The sequence below is a fragment of the Aspergillus niger genome (assembly GCF_000002855.4).
Source record: "Aspergillus niger supercontig An15".
NCBI lineage: Eukaryota > Fungi > Ascomycota > Eurotiomycetes > Eurotiales > Aspergillaceae > Aspergillus > Aspergillus niger.
The window spans coordinates 1,681,739-1,699,789 of NT_166530.1; the positions used below are offsets into that span (position 1 = coordinate 1,681,739).

Sequence of the window (18,051 nt, forward strand, 5' to 3'; positions counted from 1 at the left end):
ATAGTTGTTGGCAGGCGGTTGCTTGCGGATCCGACCTCGGCGGAACCCCGCAGTATCTTATCTGAGATGCACCTGACGTTTTCACGGCTACACGAAGATAAGGTGAACTCCATAGCTTTATTGAGGGTGCTGCCAGCGCTGCCACCTACCAGCGAGCCTATAATAGTGCTACTTCACCAAGAACCTGAAAGATGACACAAACGTCTATAGAGAGGCGAACGTTTTGTTGATGCACCCCCTCACAGCATGAGCCCCCACCGTTGCAGCGAGACGGCAAGTACCCCGCACCATAGTTGGAGAAAGCGGATCACCGCCAATTATTTAAGAATGACACCCATCCTTCTGCTTGACTTTGGCAGCTAGCTTTAGAATCCAATCTTCCGCAGTCTTAGTCCCCTTGAATTCTTTCCATTGCCGTCTCTGCCCAAGCATCCTACCGACACAATGTCTCTCGCCACCCTTGACGTAAGTCCTCCCTCCAATACGTTGTGCCAAAAACAGAAACGATGAGCTCATCACTGTCAAATAACAGACTGCCCAGCATCCCAGCCTCCCATCCGCGTCGGAGACCCTGTTCAAGGCCAAAGCCGCCAAGAAACTGAGCTTCGAGCAAATTGCCCAGCACATTGGCCGCAATGAAGTGGCTACCGCCGCCATCTTCTATGGCCAGGCCAAGGCTTCCCCCGAAGACATTGAGAAACTCTCAGGACTCCTGACCATTCCATATGATGCTCTGGAAGAAAGGCTTAGTGGCTTCCCCGACCGTGGTCGCAGCGTTGAGATGCCTCCCAAGGAGCCGTTGATTTACCGGTTGTACGAGATTGTGCAGAACTATGGATACGCGTACAAGGCGGTGCTGAATGAGAAGTTCGGAGATGGTATCATGAGCGCTATCTCTTTCTCTACCAAGGTTGAGAAGGAGACGGATGCGGATGGAAATAACTGGGCTGTGATTACCCTGCGTGGCAAGTGGTAAGTTGTCTTGGATGATTGATGGTCGCTGGTGATATACTGACGTCGGTAGGCTGCCGTTCTCGCGGTTCTAGATCGGGCTTAATGACTGCATATATAGGCTTATGTAAATGATTTGCTAATGAATGTTTTTTATGAATTATCTTTTTGTAGTATGTGGCCAGTGGGCTTGTATTGACTAGCTGTGGGTACGAAGTGAGAGGAAAGTGATAGGATTCCGTTAATTCAAATCTCACTTCAATGCCACCTCATTCCATGCAATATATGAACCGACTTGTAATATTCATAGGTTAAATAAAAAGCCTTCCAGCATCTACTACTCCGTCTCGCTTCAAGTGCATACCTTCCTAGTTTGGCAGGTCACATATAGGGTGACACTCATTCATCAACACTACGGTGAATTTCGCAGACCTTGAACTTTCTACTCTTCTTAGCTCTCTGTTGAGACCTCATCTCGCTTCTCTCAATTATTCGGACACTCGCCCTACATCTACTTGACGAGTTTCTGGACGAGTCCAAGATGTCCGCTCACGGATCCTCCACCAGGGTGCCCTGCACCTACAAGGACTGCAGCGGTGTCTTTGGTTCGGAGTGGGACATGAAGAGGCACAAGGTGAACGAACACGACTACTGCAAGCGTTGCGACGAAGACTTCCAGGATGATGAGTATCTACTGCTCCACAAGATCAAGAGTGACAAGCATATCGTGTGTGTGGTGTGTGGGATCGATTTCCGCAGCGAGGGTGGTAGAGACCTCCACACTCGCCAGGTTAGTATCATTCATTACCACAAATATTTACCATCCACATTATATTCAAGCTAATACTTTTGGTGTCTATACAGCAACACCGAACTCCGCAGAGCCTGATCTGTTACGGCTGCGGGCAGAGGTTCAGACAGGCAGGTGCCATGGTAAATCACGTTGAGAGCGGCGATTGCCCAAACATCCCCTTGTCTAGTCTCCTACAGGAACAGTCAAAGAGACTCCTCTACCGGGAGACGCTCAAGACAGGAAATGAGAATGAGAACGCTGACCCCGATTGTCCAGATGACAACGGCGGAGTCCAAATCGAGCAGAACCTTTTGGAGATGGACTTTGACAACGACGAGGCCACTCGATCTGTTGTGGACGGGGTGGGCGGTCTATCTCTTAACACCAACGTCCCAGAATGGAAGAGCAAGTCGTCTATGGCCTCTCCGTCTATGACGAGTGAGATGAGAGGACGATCAGCATCGGCGGGGAAGATGCCTGCATCGGGTGCCAGGCCATCGAGCCCAAGCCCAAGCCCGAGCAATTCATTTGGCAATATCCGCTTCGATGCAGGACACACTCTGCGCATGTTGGACCAGAACTGGGACCCTACCGTATACTTCAGTTCCTTTTCCGGAAAGTTTATCTGTCCCTGTAAGGCTGAATTCTCCAGCATGAAGGACTTTGAGGAGCATGTGGTAACGAAGACCAACCAGAACAGGAGCATTCAGTAAGCGGCTGCATGCTTGCATGACTGTTTTGTCTATGGTCTGACTCACGGCTTATTAGGTGCCCTGGATGCCTTCGCGTCTTCAAAACGGCGGCTGCCCTGGTGGCTCATTGCGAGTCGGCCAGTACTCGGTGCAAGGTGAACAAAGGGCTCCATTTCAGCCAGGTGATCAATGACATCAGTGGAGGGCTGGTCAAGTCAGTTGGTCATTTCGAGGACGGAAGCGTTGAGTATGGTGTTGGCACAATGGGTCCGAAGAAGGTGACTTATAAGAAAGACGAGGAGGGTCCTAATCTGATGGACTGATAAATCACGAAGATCTAGTTTACAATATTCGCAGAGGAGAGTTAGCGCGCAACAAGACTGCCACCTGATGAATAGTATTAATGCAAATGTGATCTACAGCGCACTGGCCAACCGAGAAATAAGCATTCATCTTAACTCAATTCATTCAAAGCACCAAGCGAAATTAGAGAAATCGTAGATGGGATAAATACACCGGGTATAAGCGATCTCGCAAGGCAAATCCAAAATCAACTGAAACACCATCCATCATTCCATCCATGGAATCATCGACCCAAAAATCTAATCCACTTCATCCGGGTCCACATTTCATAGCTCGTCTCGTAGATGGCACATGTCCGTTTTCTTTAAGAGGGTATTCTTCTTTTATCTTTGTTGTTCGTCAAGATACGGAGACAGTAGTCGAACGTATGTATGAGAGGGAAGGGAAGGTGTTTAGCAGCACTCTTCGCAGCACTCGAAGCAAAGGAGACCGGCGCAACTAGAGAATAACAATTAGCTTGACTATCATGATGGCATAGAGAAAGGAAAGAGGGGAGGAAGAACATACACTCCGCAGCACACATCACCGGCACCACCACCACGCAGGCCCATCTTCATTTCTTCCTGGGAGTTCTGCAGAAAACAAATCATTAGCTTTTATTCCATATAATATGAGATACATATATGGTGAAGATATGAAACGTACAGGCTGCTGCGTAACAACGCGCTCAGTGGAAGGAGCCTCGGGGCTAGAAGGCTGCTGCATGGTCATGGTGTTGGCGTCCCAGGAGGGCTGCTGGGTAGCGGAGGATTCCTCCTTGGAAGACTTGAACCAGTTGAAGACCATTTTGATTGATGTAGTAGTGTAAGAGTGTTGTGTTTGTAAATAGGTGAGAGTAGAGATAAGAGATAGAGATAGATATCTAAGTATAAGCAGATAAGTCTGACTGTAGTGTAATGGAGATGAGCGAACAAAAGAAAAAGAGAAGGACAACCCGCTATTTATGTTTTAAAGATGATCGATCCATCATCCCATCCCATTACAAGTCTCTGGATCAGGGGTCCACGACCCAGCCCGGCCAGGCGATTCATTCCGTGTGGGTCAGGGTGTAAGCGCGTATCAGTGGTGTAATGATACGGGTGGGGGCCGCGAGAGACACCAAAACAGAAAGTCCTCGAAAGAATCCGTCTTTTTTCATGCTGAGAAAGCGGGGAGGTTGGTTGAAAGTGCAAGAATCAGCCACTCACAGCCACGAGATGGTCCACGTCAACCCGCTCAGCCCTGCCGGCTAGTACTCTTGGCACGGCCGACTTGTTTGTCGTGGGATTCGCCGGATTCCATGTTGGGATGGTTGTTGACTGATTCTCCGCTGTCTTGGGGAGGTGTTGTGCCGGGTTTTCCGTGGCTGGGCTGTGTGGTTGATGAAACTTGGGCTGAGTTGTGCTTGCTTGCTTGTCCATAATTGGGGGGGTGTTATAGACGCGCGGTTCATGCAGAGAACCAGGTGAGGAGCTCGGATGACGGTGTCAAGTCTTGTTTCTTTCTCCTTCTCTTTCTCTTTCGCGGTGGTTAATGAGCTATGATGGATGCTTACTTGCTTATTTTGCTTCGCTTACTGTGAACTTTGTAACTCTGTACTCCCCATCTGATACGTAGTAAGCACATTTGGGTATAGTAGTTATCATCCAACTTCAATAGTCCCGTAACTTTCATGTCTGTCCCAAACCTTGAATCCGCCCAAATACCAGGGATCGGCAGCTAACCATACTGCTTTCGCTCCGTCGCCCGACTCAATTTTGGTCAGTCGAAACGCCGCGTTGCTTCTGTGCTCTTCGTCAATCCGAATACGAACAATCCCATTACACATACATTACATTACAACAGGGCAGTCTCCAAGCTTTACCTAAGCTTTGCTTGGATGCTGGGCCAATGGGGCTGTGCCAATGCTGATCTATTCTTAGCACTATCGCCTAAAGGGTCCTAGGCAACCTCATTTTCGTTTTTTTGCTTACCGATTCCCCGGTTACCGGACACTATTACCGAGTCAGATTGGGCCGGGATAAAGATACTGCGGCAGTTACTCACTGACAGGATATGGAGGATGAGGGTCCGGTTCTGTAGACCGTTGGGCCGACCGACTGTTCCATGGTCCCTTGCATTGAATTGCGAGTATTGTCTGTCTGTCTATCATTGTAAAACTCTGCAGGGTCTATTACTAGTACTCCTACTGTATGAGGGAGTTTCGCTTTTCCATTCATTGTCATTGGTTGGCTGTTCCTGGTAGGAACTGGATAGCAGTCTCATAGCCGCCGTGACAGTGCTAGTCGTTGAAGTGGTTTGTTATTAGCTTCGTGGGATAATGCCATCCCATGCATCTAATCTAATAGATCACTCTAGGTGGAACATTGTGGCTGGGGCTGTGTATCAAGGTGCGACATGAGTAATATGGCCGGCGGATGGACTATTGATCAAAGCCACACTCCAGACAGGGACGGTCGCAGAGTTGACATGGATGTTGTACTTACAGAGAATTACAAACAGTATTCTATTCCCTAGCGTATGGGTCTGCTGTCGTTGAGAGAACTGCTCTGCCTATCAATCTATTTCAGTGGTGACAGCTTGATTGGTGCTCGGAATAAGCCTCAGAAGATCATCCTGCGTGGGTATCTGGAGTATGGAGGTGCCTGTTCCTTTCCTGTTATCCACTCGTGGGTTTGCCGAGGTAGTTACTGCGGTTCAATAACTAGAATGCATAAATAGAATGATGGCTTAGCTGTGGTGATGCTGGTGCCTGTCACAGCAGTGGCACACCGCTCACATCATAGTTTTTTGTGATCGGCGATGTGCAGCATTCTATTATGGAGATCTTTCTTGTCGATGCAATGTCTTGGGGTCATTGTGCTGGATGCAACAGTAGGAGATAGCTGCCTAGCCTATGCGGTCAACTGGAGGACGATGGTACTTCCATTGCGACATTTGTGGATGATGGTCGCAGAAGGTTTCACGAGGGAGACTGATGGTCTGTGACATTATTCGCATCAGAACACCAACAAGGAAGCCTTTAGGTCATAACTGATGAACATGAGGAGAATAAAGGTTGATTGTCTGTAGATACCCTCTGCCTGAGGCTTATGAAGGCAGCTATACCGCCTGTCAAAAAGCTGACTGAGCTTCTAGAACAGAGAGGAACGAATGGCTTGGCTGGAATGCGTGCCGTGTAGTAGACAGTCGATGACGTCCCGTGATTTCAATCACCACCAAATAGAGATCCATGAACAGTGCCAACCAATCCACGGCACCAGTAGCCGTAGACATTGAATGATTATTTCACTCAAATGTACTGCGAAATAGATATGTAAATGATGATGGTAGTCTGATAAGCCCATCCCATCCCATTCCAGCCCGATCGCGAATTGCAACCTACGCAAACAACCCCACATTGCGGGGCAGAAAGCCATTCCGTTGTCGCAATACCACCAGAAACTGAAGAAATATTCCCTCTTCTTCTTCACATCACTCCCCTTTTTCATCTTCAATTTCCCACTCAATCCACCTCATCAATACACCTCAAAATGGCAAAAACCCCCATCCTCATTCTCGACGGCGGTCTCGGCACCTCCCTCCAAGACCACTACAACATTACCTTCAGCAGCAGCACCACCCCTCTCTGGTCCTCGCACCTAATGATCTCCGACCCCTCGACCCTCCTCTCCTGCCAACGCGACTTCACCACCACCGCCGCCGTCGACGTCCTCCTAACTGCCACCTACCAAGTCTCTCCGGAGGGCTTCCAGCGCACAAAAACCCCTTCCCACCCGACGGGAATCCCCCGCGAGAGTATCGCCGGTTACCTTCGCACCGCCCTCGACGTCGCCGGACAAGCTGTGCAGAATACTTCCGCCTCCGTGGCGCTAAGTCTAGGTCCCTATGGCGCGTGCATGATCCCGGGACAAGAGTATAGTGGGAAGTATGACGGGGAACATGATACCGAGGAGAAGCTGTGGAGGTGGCATACGGACCGGTTGGGACTTTTTAATGATGAGGCGATGGAGGGGATGAGGTTGGGAGAGAGGGTGAAGTATATTGCTATGGAGACGGTGCCGAGGATTGATGAGGTGAGGGCTGTGAGGAGGGCTGTGGGATCTTCTAGGTTTTGTGAGGGGATCCCGTTTTGGGTGGCTTGTGTTTTTCCGATTGAGGATAAGGATACCCTGCCGGATGGAAGTACCGTTGATGAGGTGGTAGAGGCGGCGTTGTTGCCGATTGAGGGGGGTGCTACGCCGTGGGGAATTGGGATTAATTGTACGAAGCTTCATAAGTTGCCCCGGTTGGTGAAATTGTTTGGGGATGCTGTGGAGAGGTTGTTGAGGGATGGGCGTATTCAGGAGAGGCCTGCGTTGGTGCTGTATCCGGATGGCACGCAGGGGGAGGTTTATAATACTGCTACGCAGACGTGGGAAAAGGTTCAAGATAAGAGTGGTGCGGCTGATTCGGTAAGTGAACCTTTTGGATGTTGGTTGTGATATTGAAGAGATATATGTGCTGACTGATTAGCGACCCTGGGAGGTGCAATTGGCACAGGTGGTCAATGACGCTAGCGCGACTGGCCAGTTCAGCTCTATCCTTGTTGGCGGTTGCTGCAAGGCTTCGTTCAATGATATCAAGAGGCTTCGCGAACAGCTCCGCCCGCAATAAATTAAAACTTGTATAATATGTATATAGAAAGTATAAGACTTTTTTGACGGGTTGCAAATTGTTGAAATTGCATGGAAAACATAATGGGTATCTCCGCCGAAAGATGCACAAATGTACAGAAAGAAAGTTGAATTTGGAACCAGTCCACACTTAGAAGAACCAGTCCACGAAGCGTCTCACACGGGTCTTGGGCCCGCCCTCTCGGATAACAATCTCGCCCTCCTGCAGCCGACCGGACCAGAGGTCGATATTGGAGCTGCGAACAAACTGCATCATCAGTTAGCAACATCGTTCGATACCAGGGTGAAGATAAGGCTGCTCACCTTCGTGCGCTTGAACACCTTCCAGAGGATAATCGGCACAATGAAGATAGGAATGCCCACATATGAGGCAAAGAAGTCCGAAGTGGACCAGTTACCCTTGAGGAACACAGGGAAACCCGCCACCAGGGTGATGATAGTTGAGCCAATGAAACCCACCCACGCCGTGTATGGCTGGAAAGGCGACTGCCAGGGCAAAGTGTCCCGGCTGACGCCCTGCGCTTTCATGGCCGAATAGAAGCGAATGTAGCAGAAGGACAGCGTCGCCCACGCGATCAGTCCAGCAATGGTGCTCAGATTAAGAAGCCAGCTGAAAGCCTGTGCCGGACCACCGGATCCAAGACCTAGAAATTCCGTTAATCGAGATGGAAACACATTAGGAGATCGATGATTACTAACTCAGATATGCCAACGGCCCAAAAAGCCAGGAGGTGATGACGGCAACGTACGGCACGCCCATCTTGTTAACCCGGCCAAACACCTGTGGTAACTGACGGTCGGTCGTCATGGCCACAATCATGCGCGATCCCACCCAGCAATACGAATTGCCTGCAGACCAGGCCGATATAAGGATACAAGCGTTGACCACAGACGGTAAGGCGCTAATTCCGGCCTGCTTGATAGCAATGACCCAAGGGGAGCTGTTGGCGTTGTCGGAACCAGAAACAAGATCTGGGTTTGTAGGGCTGACAATGATTCCAATGAGCAGTGCACCGAGAATGTAGAAGAACGCAATTCGGTATGTCACGCGACGGGCAGCTTTGGGGATGGAGTAGTGCGGGTCGACCGATTCGGCGGCAGTGATGACGACTGTTTCGACACCAACGAAACTGAAGGACGCATTGACGAAGGCAGACAAAAATCCAAGGAAGTGTCCAGTCGGGCCAGTGATGCCATTGTAGTTCGTCCAGGCTCCGGGATTGTGCCAGTAGCGGAATCCGATGGTTTGGTGATTGGGACCGCCACCTGAGGTGATGACGATAGCGACAATGACCAATCCGACAAAGCACAACACCTTAATAGCGCCTGCGATGACCTCACTTTCACCATAAAAGCGTACGCTCATCAGGTTGATAGCCAAGATCAGCACCAGCCCGACCGTAATAACCACCGCCGGTGTCAAGTCTGTCCAATAGCCAACAATGACCGCAGAAGCGGACACCTCTGAAGCAATCGCAATTGTATAACAGTAACCGTATGTGATAGCGAGGGAAAAGCCGACGGCCGGATCGATGAAGCGAGTGGCCCAGTGAGGGAATGATCCCGCTGTGGGCAGCAAGGTAGCCAGTTCCGCAATACTCTGCATGACACACCACAGCACGAATCCAATAACAATGTAGGCCAGCAGCAAACCAGCGGGACCTGCTTCTGCATATGCAGAGCCTGCTCCCACGAAGAGACCGGTTCCAATTCCACCACAGAACCCGATCATGCTGACCTGGTAGTTCTTCAGCCGCCGTTGGGTAGCACCACGGCCACCGACATTGAGCTCCAGCTCACCTTTGAGCGGGGGAGCTTCATCGTCGTAGTTGACCACCTCAGGACCACCGTATCCGTACTCGCGGATCTTCTCGTCCTCCATGGTGACAGTGGTGGACTGGTGCATCTTGGCGGGGAAGATGCGAAGTTGTAGAAGTGGTGACACACCAGAGAAGAGAGGTTCCCCCAGAGTTCTTGTAGGCGACAACGACAGCTCGCCACACTCCGGCCACGCGCGGAGAAAAATGTTTTATTCGCCGCTGGGTACCTGCATCGCGACATCGGGAACCACGTTCGCACCACTTGCTCGTGCTTCTCCACCCGTCTCGAGCCATTTCTTTGGTTGGACACGCGGCAACGAACCCCACTTGCACGGTGTGATTGAGTCGAAGTTGGAGATGGTAATTAGTCACAGAATGCTGTGATACTGGCAGCGCCTCCGCACGGCTTGAGGGGAGTCAATTGCTGGGCATCTGGGGCTCTGGCAGACATGTCTTGGCTGTCCTGGGGAAGGGAAAGACATGGTGACCGCTGAAGTTCTGAGCGGTAAACTTCCCCGTGTCTCAATCTCCCCTGCGCGGCGAACCGACAATTGACTTTGTCGATCGTTCAAAGTTTTTCTGGAATGACGGGAGGAACCTCATCCCGGATCTGTGTGAGCACGTGATGTCTGTTCCACCAGACTGAGTAGGAGTAGCCCTCGTCGGGTCTGTTTCGGGCCTAGTCTCCGCATAATTTCGCTTAGTCATATATATGACTGTCACAATTCCGTCTTCGGTGATGATGAATAGTTAACTGCAGCTTCGCATCATATGAGGACATTCTCAAGACTGTCGGCATCCCAAGTTCCCAAGGGCAGCCGGTGGGTTTGGGCGACACGCCATCCACAAACCTTATCCATGACGCAAAAGTTAGCGAGTGGAGAAAGATTCCGAGCCGCGAATATCGAATAATCTACTATCCATAGCTAGTAACCACTAAGGCGAAGCTCACCTCTAGCGTGGAATTTGAGAGCCCAGCCCGTGAATAGTTCCGCAATGGCTGTATACACACATTTTGGCGAGAGAATATAAGATGGTAGATTGAGTGCACTCCAATTGCCAGAATATGGCAGGGCTTAATCCACAGTTCAATCTGGATGGAATTCAGTGAAGTAACAGCAGTGAATGCGATGTGTTTGCCATACTATCAGAGAGCTCTTAATCCTGGCGCTCACAGAGCTACCCTATAGATTTACCCACCAGTTTTGAATTCATTTCATGACTTCTTCTAGGCCATAGTATTGCTCCTGAAGATGGTTCGGTAGTGATTTGTAAGGTGACTGATACTTCGAACCGTATGACTCTCGCTAATCCGACTTAACTGGCAATAGTCTCAACTAAAGACATCAGCATGACAAGTTCCTCAAACCCCTTCTCAGGTGGTACTGGTTGGCTAAGCAGCCAGAAAGACACAGAAACCATGTCGTCCGTAGACAGAGGTGACACCGAACCCGATACCTCCAGCGACAGCGACAAGGATATCTTCGTGCCACCTATTTTGAGAAAACAGCCATCCCAGACTCAAGATCAGCATCATGTCAACGATCTCGCCAGGGACACACGCCTGTCCAACGCGTTCTACTCGTCCTCAGGAAACAGGGCAGACGAAGGCGCGTCACCGAATTGCGGGCAGCAACATCAGCATCAGCAATCTATCGATACTAATATCGTGAGTTCTTGGGCCATCGCCTTCGGGTCTTCAGTCCAAGTTCAGGAGGGTCATGCCCAGACGAATCTCATCGGAGACCTCCAGTTTGACAAAGGTGGTGACACTTCCACATCGACCCGCCCCCCTTATAAACCTTTCGGTCAAAGAAGAGCGAAACGACCCATTTCCAGCAACTTTCGGAAGCCTATCAGAGGCCGTCCAGATAGCAACGCTCGTTCACACGATGCTGATGGGGATGTCATCATGAGGGATGCTTCTTGAAAGGCAGATTAGTTTTCCTAGCAGCAGAGTTGTCTATGGAGAGCCTTTCCCGAAAATAGTCAAATGATTCTGGTCCTCGACTTATTTCCCCAGCCCTATCTATTATTTTTACACCTCAACTAAATCTCGGATGGTGGAAGTGCCCACAGTATTTTCCCAAACCGGCTCGCAGTGGATATTGGGAATTATCTACCGGGGCAATGATTAACTGTTCTTGTGTGTTAGTAAATTTCCCATCAACCTGCTACTTTGTAGCCCGTTCAGGAAGTCTCAGAAATGGCCGTCGCAATGTCCATCATGGTATCCGGAGACTCGGGATGTTGCATGTGTGGTCGAGATGATGGAAGGAGTGACACTGCAGGTGAAAAGGGCCCAGAGAGGAAGACACCTGCAAGCGCTGCCTAAGCAGGAAGGAAGAAAAGTAACTAAATTAGCATTCTACCTCCGCTCATCTCCAATACTATATCGTGATAGGATAGTCCCTACTAGAATCACACCAGCATCAGACAACGATCGATGTTCATATTCCAAGCCAGGGAGACAGTCGTATAGTCTAATTCTCGGGAAATAGGAGACTATATGAAGTCAAGCCTTGAAGGTTGATGCAGTCTTTCATTTCTACAATTGGTAAGGTAGGTATCTAGCTCAATTGCTGTTCTCAGTTAGGAATTCAAAATTATTTCAATTGGATATACCAAAAACAATCGTCTTATCATAGGTGATTAAATCTATACAATAATCCGCCGCTCCTTGAGATACTCGTAGTCCGGCATGGACTCCAAAACAGCCTCGTGCAAAAGCTGCGCAGCTTCATCCCCAAGCTCCGCCTTCCACTTCTCCATTTCCACAGCAATATCAATAGGACCCGTCGGCGTCTTATCCTTGACAATCCCCGACGACGCATCAACTGTAGAGCGCATGACACAGTTGATCTTGATCTGCATCTCATAGTGCTCATTTTCAGTGTCATGCATACCCGGACCAGTCCCCTTGACCGTCTCCTCACTCCACTCGTACTGCATCTTCTCAGGATCTAATCCCGTGAGCTCACAAAAGCGCTTCACCGCGGCCGGATTATGAGTAACATCATCCGCATCCACCAGAACAGGCTGAGTACCCTGTTCCAAACACCAATCATACACCATGCGGGTCCACCGCAGCGTCGTGTTCGTCTTCCACACCCCCATGAACTCCTTACCGCCCATGCCTCCGAATCCCTTGATCTTGGTCATGGCGCGATACATCGACGCCCATGCTAATGCCGGGTGACGGATGATAAATGCCACTTGCCAGCTGCGGAGGTATTCATCCGGCAGAACAGTCTTGTTCGAGGGCGAGAAGCTCTGTGGGTCGTAGCTCTCAGATAAGCGCAGCTGAAACGTTTTGAAGAGCTCCGGGTCTTTATTTCCCGTCATCATTTCATACATGAGTGCCGGGTTCATGAACCAGTATGCGTGTTCCTTGATGAACATGGCTTTGTCCTCTTTCTGCGCCCGTTCGGAGTACTCCTCCAGACTTGAGACACAACCATGGAATGATGCCTTTATTTCTTCCTTTTGGGTGCTTGTCCACTCGTTCAGTGGCTTGTCGGCATACCCGCCGTGGATGGCGGGCGCAAAGGCTGGGAAGAAGAAGTAGCCTCCTTGTTCGTTGGTTAAGAACTTGGGCTGGTTGTGGATGTCCACGATCTTCAGAAGAAGATGGGATGCTGAGCGCGGGACGCTAATGAGGAAAACCCGCCGGGGAAGTGTAGTGGCAGTCATTGTGAGGGTAATCATTGGGGACGGGTGCTAATGAAGCTCAATTGATGGTTTTTTTCGGACTTGATGGTGTCATTCATTCGAGACTGGGTCCATTGAGGCTTAAATAGTTTCTCTCAGAGCCGTATCCTACGATTTTCTTTTCAGGGACTTCGTCTGGAGCCGCATGCATCCCTGACATTGGGGAACCTACCTGTCATTGTCTTTTCGCCCCCAAGACCAATATTGCGGTACTATAGAAGCGATCCCATACTAACTCAGCCACATACAAACTAAACTCTGCTTACTGGATACAAAGCATCTGTGTTTAACCGATATGTCCAATCAAGATTTGTCCGTAAGCACTAACGAAGCGAACGGTCATTACCGTCTGACCTGGCATAACCCCAACATTACTTTAATAAAGAAGTTCAGCCGTACTAGTCTCCACTCAGCTGTCTAGATACTAGCTGGATAAGAGAGGACCCGGTTAGCCCCCTTCCGAAGCCATTGGAGATATCGTTGTGTTGGCAGCGTTACATTCTTCCCAGCTCTAGCTCATTGTCAGGATTCAGTTAATCTTTGTACATTGAGTTGTTCAGCCAGCCACAATATTGCCGGGTACACAACTAGTTGGTTGGTTGGTTGGAACTTCTTCCAGCCTTGTAGCACTGCTTTGCACTGCCTTTGCAGCGGTAGAATAGCCCCTACATCTCTATGTTTGCTCGTTAAGTAGGAAGATGGTACTCTTTAGTTTTATGGATAAAGCCAAATGCATGAAGCACATCAAGTATTCCATACAAGCTTGTTAATATTCAATCACAATATATGAACCCCCCATGCTATTTCCCAATGCGCCATATCTGAAACCCACGACTAGTCATACAAGCTGCTATACCATACCCAAGATATCACTGTATCATTACCATGCACCTGCATCATTATCAAACCGAGACAGTTCTTTTTGCGCATCCTCCACGTCCTTCTTTGCCTTCATGCGCATATAGAAAATAGGGCAATCCCTGGACGAGCAGATGACTTCACAGTGCAAACTGCCCTGACAACGCTGACATTGGGTCCAGAGTCGTCCAAACCGGACTTCCAGGTCTGATACTTTGGTCAATGACTTGGTGTAGAGCTCGCCGAGGCGAGGACGGCAGTAAGCGCACACTGCGCCCTCCGCTTCTTCTTTGCCGGATAAAGGCTTCTTGCATCCAAGGCAGGTTTGCGTCTTCTTAGCGAACTTCATCAGTCCGCCCATGGTTGGCGCAGCCACAGAGATGGCACGGGTATGTTCGCCTGTGAGGAGCTGACTGGCTTTCTTTTCTCCGAGAATGGGCTCGAAAATACGACCTAGCGGATTGGCTAGTTGGTTGTCGAGATAGTATTTCGTGTCGATGGGGATGTTGTTCTCAAGAACGTAAATTGGATCTTCAGACCTTTCATAGTTCTTTGACCCGCCAGCACCTTTGATAATGACATAGGCCACACGGTCGCCAAGCGTTGGTGCTGAACCTGCATCACGCTTTCTCATGCGCTCAGCGAGCTCCACGTGTGCCTGCTTGGCGGTATACGCATCCTTGGACAAGGCCTTGGTGATCACGAGTTTGGACATATCGATCTTATTTTGCAGGAGGTCGGAAATGGTGTCCTTCACGTAGCTGCAATACAGTTAGTAACAAGCCAAGGGAGTATTCGCAAGTGATCTTACTCTTGTGCCCCATCAATGTCTCGCTCAACCAGAATCTTTTGTAGGACCGTCTCGATAACATTCTGAACCAGCAGGCAGTTGTCTCGACGAACTGTTTCGATACCCTTCGTATCCATCTTGTCGTACTTGTTGGGGTTCGTCCAGTATAATCCGGCGTACCGCTTCTTGTTGATTAGGAGATATGGGAAATAGACCTTTTCGAACTCCAGTTTGATCGGCTTCAGGAACTTGGACGAGACATATTCAGAGGCCTCTTGTCCTAGCTTCATAGCTTCCTCCAAGTTGTCAACGCCAAACTTAACCATGACCGAATCAGTATCACCATAGATGACCTTGGCATCATGAGAATAACCATTCGCGATTGTGTACCGGGCTTCCACCTCCTGTTTGGTCTTCTCGATCATCTGTCGTCCATAACTGGTTGTACTACTCGCGATGGGCAAGCAGGGCAGCTTTCCAACAGTTGCACCTGTGAGACCGTAAACACTGTTGGCGCTGATCTTCAGAGCGAGCTGTCGTCCGTTCAGAACAGCCTTCTTGAATGGGTCTGTCTCAACGGCCAGCTCTTTCTTAGCACGTTTACGTGCAGACAGCAGTTCTTCCAAAATCTGTGACAACAGGCCTTTGCGAACTTTGGCGGTACAGAACATGTCACCGTTAGGTGTCACGATGTAGTCCTCATCTTTTACAAGCTTCAGCCTTTCAACGCTACTCTTATTCAAGAGCGTTGTGTAGCAGAGATTATGGGCTTGAATGATGGACGGGTATAGGGATGCGAAATCGAGGGTTGCGATAGGCACACCGTAGTAGCCCCTGACAGGCTCGATGACAGTAGCACCTTCGTAGTCTTGTTCGTCGTTGGATTTCGTATTCGGGATGACGAGCTGCTGTTCCAAAGCCTTGCGGAAAAGCTGACTGATGAACTTGACTTGCTGACCTCGTGACAGCAAAAAGTTGAAGGGCACACCCGTCACTCTCGCCATTTCGGTGTAGTTGACCAGGCACATCAACTTGTCCATCAGCCTTTGCGGCAGATACGCATCCTTCAAGCAGTAGACAGCTAAACGCCGTCTTGAATCGGGAGTTCCATTATACAGCTCAGTGATCATAGTGTGATGGACATCCTCCTTCTGTTCGCCCAAGAATTCATAAGACACCGAGTTCAAGGTATAACTTCGCAAGTGGTAGTCTCGCTGTACTAGTTGAAGCATATCGAGCTGGATGCGACCATTAGTGTTCGTTGACTTCGTGTCACGGTTACCCATCTGCTTGCTGGAGAAGTTGGTTTCCTTGCTCTGCGACTGCACGCCGTTCAATCTGGTCCAGTAGGGGAAGCCAGTGCATTTCAGATGCTTGGCACGATCCAACAGATACGGAAAATCGAAATTGGCAATGTTGTAGCCGATGATCACATCCGGGTCCACCTTTTGCACGAAATCGCGCCAGGCCATAAGCATTTTCCCCTCGTCTTTGAATTCGAGGATCTGAGTGTTGACGATCAAACTGCATGTGTCTAAAACAAACACATTACGAATAAACGGTTTAGACTCTCCGTAGCGCGTCACGACATTGGCGATCTGAATGACTGGGTCTTGATTCGGTTCAGGGAAGATACCCTTCCGTCCAGCGCACTCAATATCAAAAGACAAAATGCGCAACGGGGCCATCTTGGCCCACTCGCCGTTGGGTGGATGAGAGATAAGATCTCGGTAGTCGACACTAGCCTCGATCTGACAATTCGACACCTTCTCATGTTGCTGGAATAAGCGGTATTTCCCCGCCTTTGCTTCAACCCAAGACATGCCCGAAATATCCGTGTCGATCATGAATCTGAGGAGGTATTGGATGCTGTCGAATGTGAGAATCCCGCCATCAGAGTTGTTCCAGAGACCTTTATAGTTCAAGCTTTGGGCCCCGCCTTGTTCCAACGCTGACCGGACTTTGCTGATGAATTTGGGATCCGTAACTGTGATCTTGAGGTAATAGCTTTTCTGGTTGCCTTGAAATCCGTAGATGTTCTCTCGCATCGTTATTTGCACTGACTGGATCGTAGGTTGAAACTGTCCGACTCTGCTCTCCAGGAAAGCTCGGTAGGGCTCGCAGTCGTCTTTGGTGAAGTTCACTGGCGCAGCGATGTAGAGATAGTGTTGGAACCCGGTAACGTGGAGGAGGACCGATTGACCGGCCTAGACGCGGACATTAGAGCATGATCGGATGCCAAAAGAGTACGCAGAGCCTACCTCAGTGACACCAAACAGTCGAACGGCAGTCTTGCCGCCCATGATTGTCCCCTCTTCAGCATCGATCTGTTGGAAACAGATATTCTCCGTGGACGGGTCAAATTCACCCAGTGGCGGTCGCTCCCATTGCTGATCTTTTTCCGAATTGCTGTCCTTCAACCCGTTGATGTCCTGGGTCAGTTTCTCCAGAACCTCCTCCTCGAATTGACTCTTCTGGGGCTGGCTGGAGCCCGGAACTCGGCGCTGGCCATTTGTCGGCGGTTTCATAGCGGCAGCAGGGCCATTCTCTATCCTGCGCTTCTTGAGCGCACTGGGATCTGTTACGACACCACGAGGGTTATTTGATGCATCGCCCAGAACCCGCTTCTGGGGCATGGCGACGGCTTCAGGCATGATGAAGGGTCATAGAAATTTAAGCAGGCGCGTTTCTTTTCTCCAATAATTAGGGTATCGGGATTAATATGAGAAAAAGAAGCAGGTTTGACGATTGGTAGTATTGTCACGAGGAATGATGGTCGTCGCGGGAAACTGCGCTCCCCCGGTGTTGCTGCAAGTTCGTGTCTCGTTCGCGCCGGACGTGACGCCTTCACGCGTTGAGTGTCTCACGTGATGGACCGCCGCGTATCGACGGCGAGACTTCAGACGATCCACTGCTGCGTGGGGGCCCTGGGCACCGATTGTTATTGTTTCTCAAATAATCAGCTAGCGGACAGTGATTCGAAAACTTATTCAAGAAGTTCTCTTTTGTTCTAGCCATCCTCTGCTCCGTCCAGCGGACTTTTTCGCCCCCTCTCTTCGTGTCACTCAGCAGATGACGTCATGCAGCTTGCGAAACAATCTGTCTATTGAATATGCCATAGATTAAGTACTGATATACGATCTTTTGGTAGACTGGAATTCAGACATAGAGGCCTGACTGTCAGGCTGGCATATGTTGCTTTTTGCTGTAGGGGTATCGGCAGAAAAACCAGCACTAGTAGTACTTTTGGTGGCATCTATTGATGTCCAATTTATATATATCGCTCCACCCTGAAATCAGGTTCAACTTTGACTGGTTATCAATGGTTAATACTGGTATACAGTAGTAAATACTAGACGGGAGAAAAAAGAAAGAAACGAAAAGAACTTAAGAAAAGGATATTGCTAACTGTAATTCA

At 49.6% G+C, this 18,051-nt stretch overlaps 9 protein-coding genes across 9 annotated transcripts; 5 read left to right on the plus strand and 4 right to left on the minus strand.

Annotated features, from left to right (window-relative positions):
• Positions 1 to 444: 444 nt before the first annotated feature.
• Positions 445 to 1,046, plus strand: An15g07070 (uncharacterized protein; the record flags this gene model as incomplete). Its single annotated transcript, XM_001397197.3, has 3 exons — positions 445 to 465; positions 533 to 972; positions 1,025 to 1,046. 3 exons carry the CDS (start codon positions 445 to 447, stop codon positions 1,044 to 1,046), a joined length of 483 nt encoding a protein of 160 aa, XP_001397234.1.
• Positions 1,047 to 1,492: 446 nt separating this feature from the next.
• On the plus strand, positions 1,493 to 2,759 carry An15g07080 (uncharacterized protein; the record flags this gene model as incomplete). Its single annotated transcript, XM_001397198.1, has 3 exons — positions 1,493 to 1,741; positions 1,816 to 2,453; positions 2,513 to 2,759. 3 exons carry the CDS (start codon positions 1,493 to 1,495, stop codon positions 2,757 to 2,759), a joined length of 1,134 nt encoding a protein of 377 aa, XP_001397235.1.
• A 432-nt stretch (positions 2,760 to 3,191) lies between these two features.
• On the minus strand, positions 3,192 to 3,585 carry An15g07090 (uncharacterized protein; the record flags this gene model as incomplete). The annotated part of the gene is made up of 3 exons (XM_001397199.3): positions 3,192 to 3,237; positions 3,307 to 3,371; positions 3,445 to 3,585. The coding sequence occupies 3 exons, from the start codon at positions 3,583 to 3,585 to the stop codon at positions 3,192 to 3,194; spliced, it is 252 nt and encodes an 83-aa protein (XP_001397236.1).
• Positions 3,586 to 5,184: 1,599 nt separating this feature from the next.
• An15g07100 (hypothetical protein) lies at positions 5,185 to 5,960 on the plus strand (the record flags this gene model as incomplete). Its single annotated transcript, XM_059744796.1, has 4 exons — positions 5,185 to 5,279; positions 5,358 to 5,447; positions 5,589 to 5,758; positions 5,851 to 5,960. The coding sequence occupies 4 exons, from the start codon at positions 5,185 to 5,187 to the stop codon at positions 5,958 to 5,960; spliced, it is 465 nt and encodes a 154-aa protein (XP_059605574.1).
• A 351-nt stretch (positions 5,961 to 6,311) lies between these two features.
• An15g07110 (uncharacterized protein) lies at positions 6,312 to 7,434 on the plus strand (the record flags this gene model as incomplete). The annotated part of the gene is made up of 2 exons (XM_001397201.3): positions 6,312 to 7,232; positions 7,294 to 7,434. The coding sequence occupies 2 exons, from the start codon at positions 6,312 to 6,314 to the stop codon at positions 7,432 to 7,434; spliced, it is 1,062 nt and encodes a 353-aa protein (XP_001397238.1).
• A 150-nt stretch (positions 7,435 to 7,584) lies between these two features.
• An15g07120 (uncharacterized protein) lies at positions 7,585 to 9,336 on the minus strand (the record flags this gene model as incomplete). Its single annotated transcript, XM_001397202.3, has 3 exons — positions 7,585 to 7,701; positions 7,758 to 8,098; positions 8,154 to 9,336. 3 exons carry the CDS (start codon positions 9,334 to 9,336, stop codon positions 7,585 to 7,587), a joined length of 1,641 nt encoding a protein of 546 aa, XP_001397239.3.
• Positions 9,337 to 10,625: 1,289 nt separating this feature from the next.
• Positions 10,626 to 11,204, plus strand: An15g07130 (uncharacterized protein; the record flags this gene model as incomplete). Its single annotated transcript, XM_059744797.1, has 1 exon — positions 10,626 to 11,204. One exon carries the CDS (start codon positions 10,626 to 10,628, stop codon positions 11,202 to 11,204), a length of 579 nt encoding a protein of 192 aa, XP_059605575.1.
• Positions 11,205 to 11,932: 728 nt separating this feature from the next.
• An15g07140 (uncharacterized protein) lies at positions 11,933 to 12,967 on the minus strand (the record flags this gene model as incomplete). Its single annotated transcript, XM_001397204.1, has 1 exon — positions 11,933 to 12,967. One exon carries the CDS (start codon positions 12,965 to 12,967, stop codon positions 11,933 to 11,935), a length of 1,035 nt encoding a protein of 344 aa, XP_001397241.1.
• An 898-nt stretch (positions 12,968 to 13,865) lies between these two features.
• An15g07150 (uncharacterized protein) lies at positions 13,866 to 17,287 on the minus strand (the record flags this gene model as incomplete). Its single annotated transcript, XM_001397205.1, has 3 exons — positions 13,866 to 14,604; positions 14,655 to 16,840; positions 16,895 to 17,287. The coding sequence occupies 3 exons, from the start codon at positions 17,285 to 17,287 to the stop codon at positions 13,866 to 13,868; spliced, it is 3,318 nt and encodes a 1,105-aa protein (XP_001397242.1).
• Between the last annotated feature and the right edge of the window lie 764 nt (positions 17,288 to 18,051).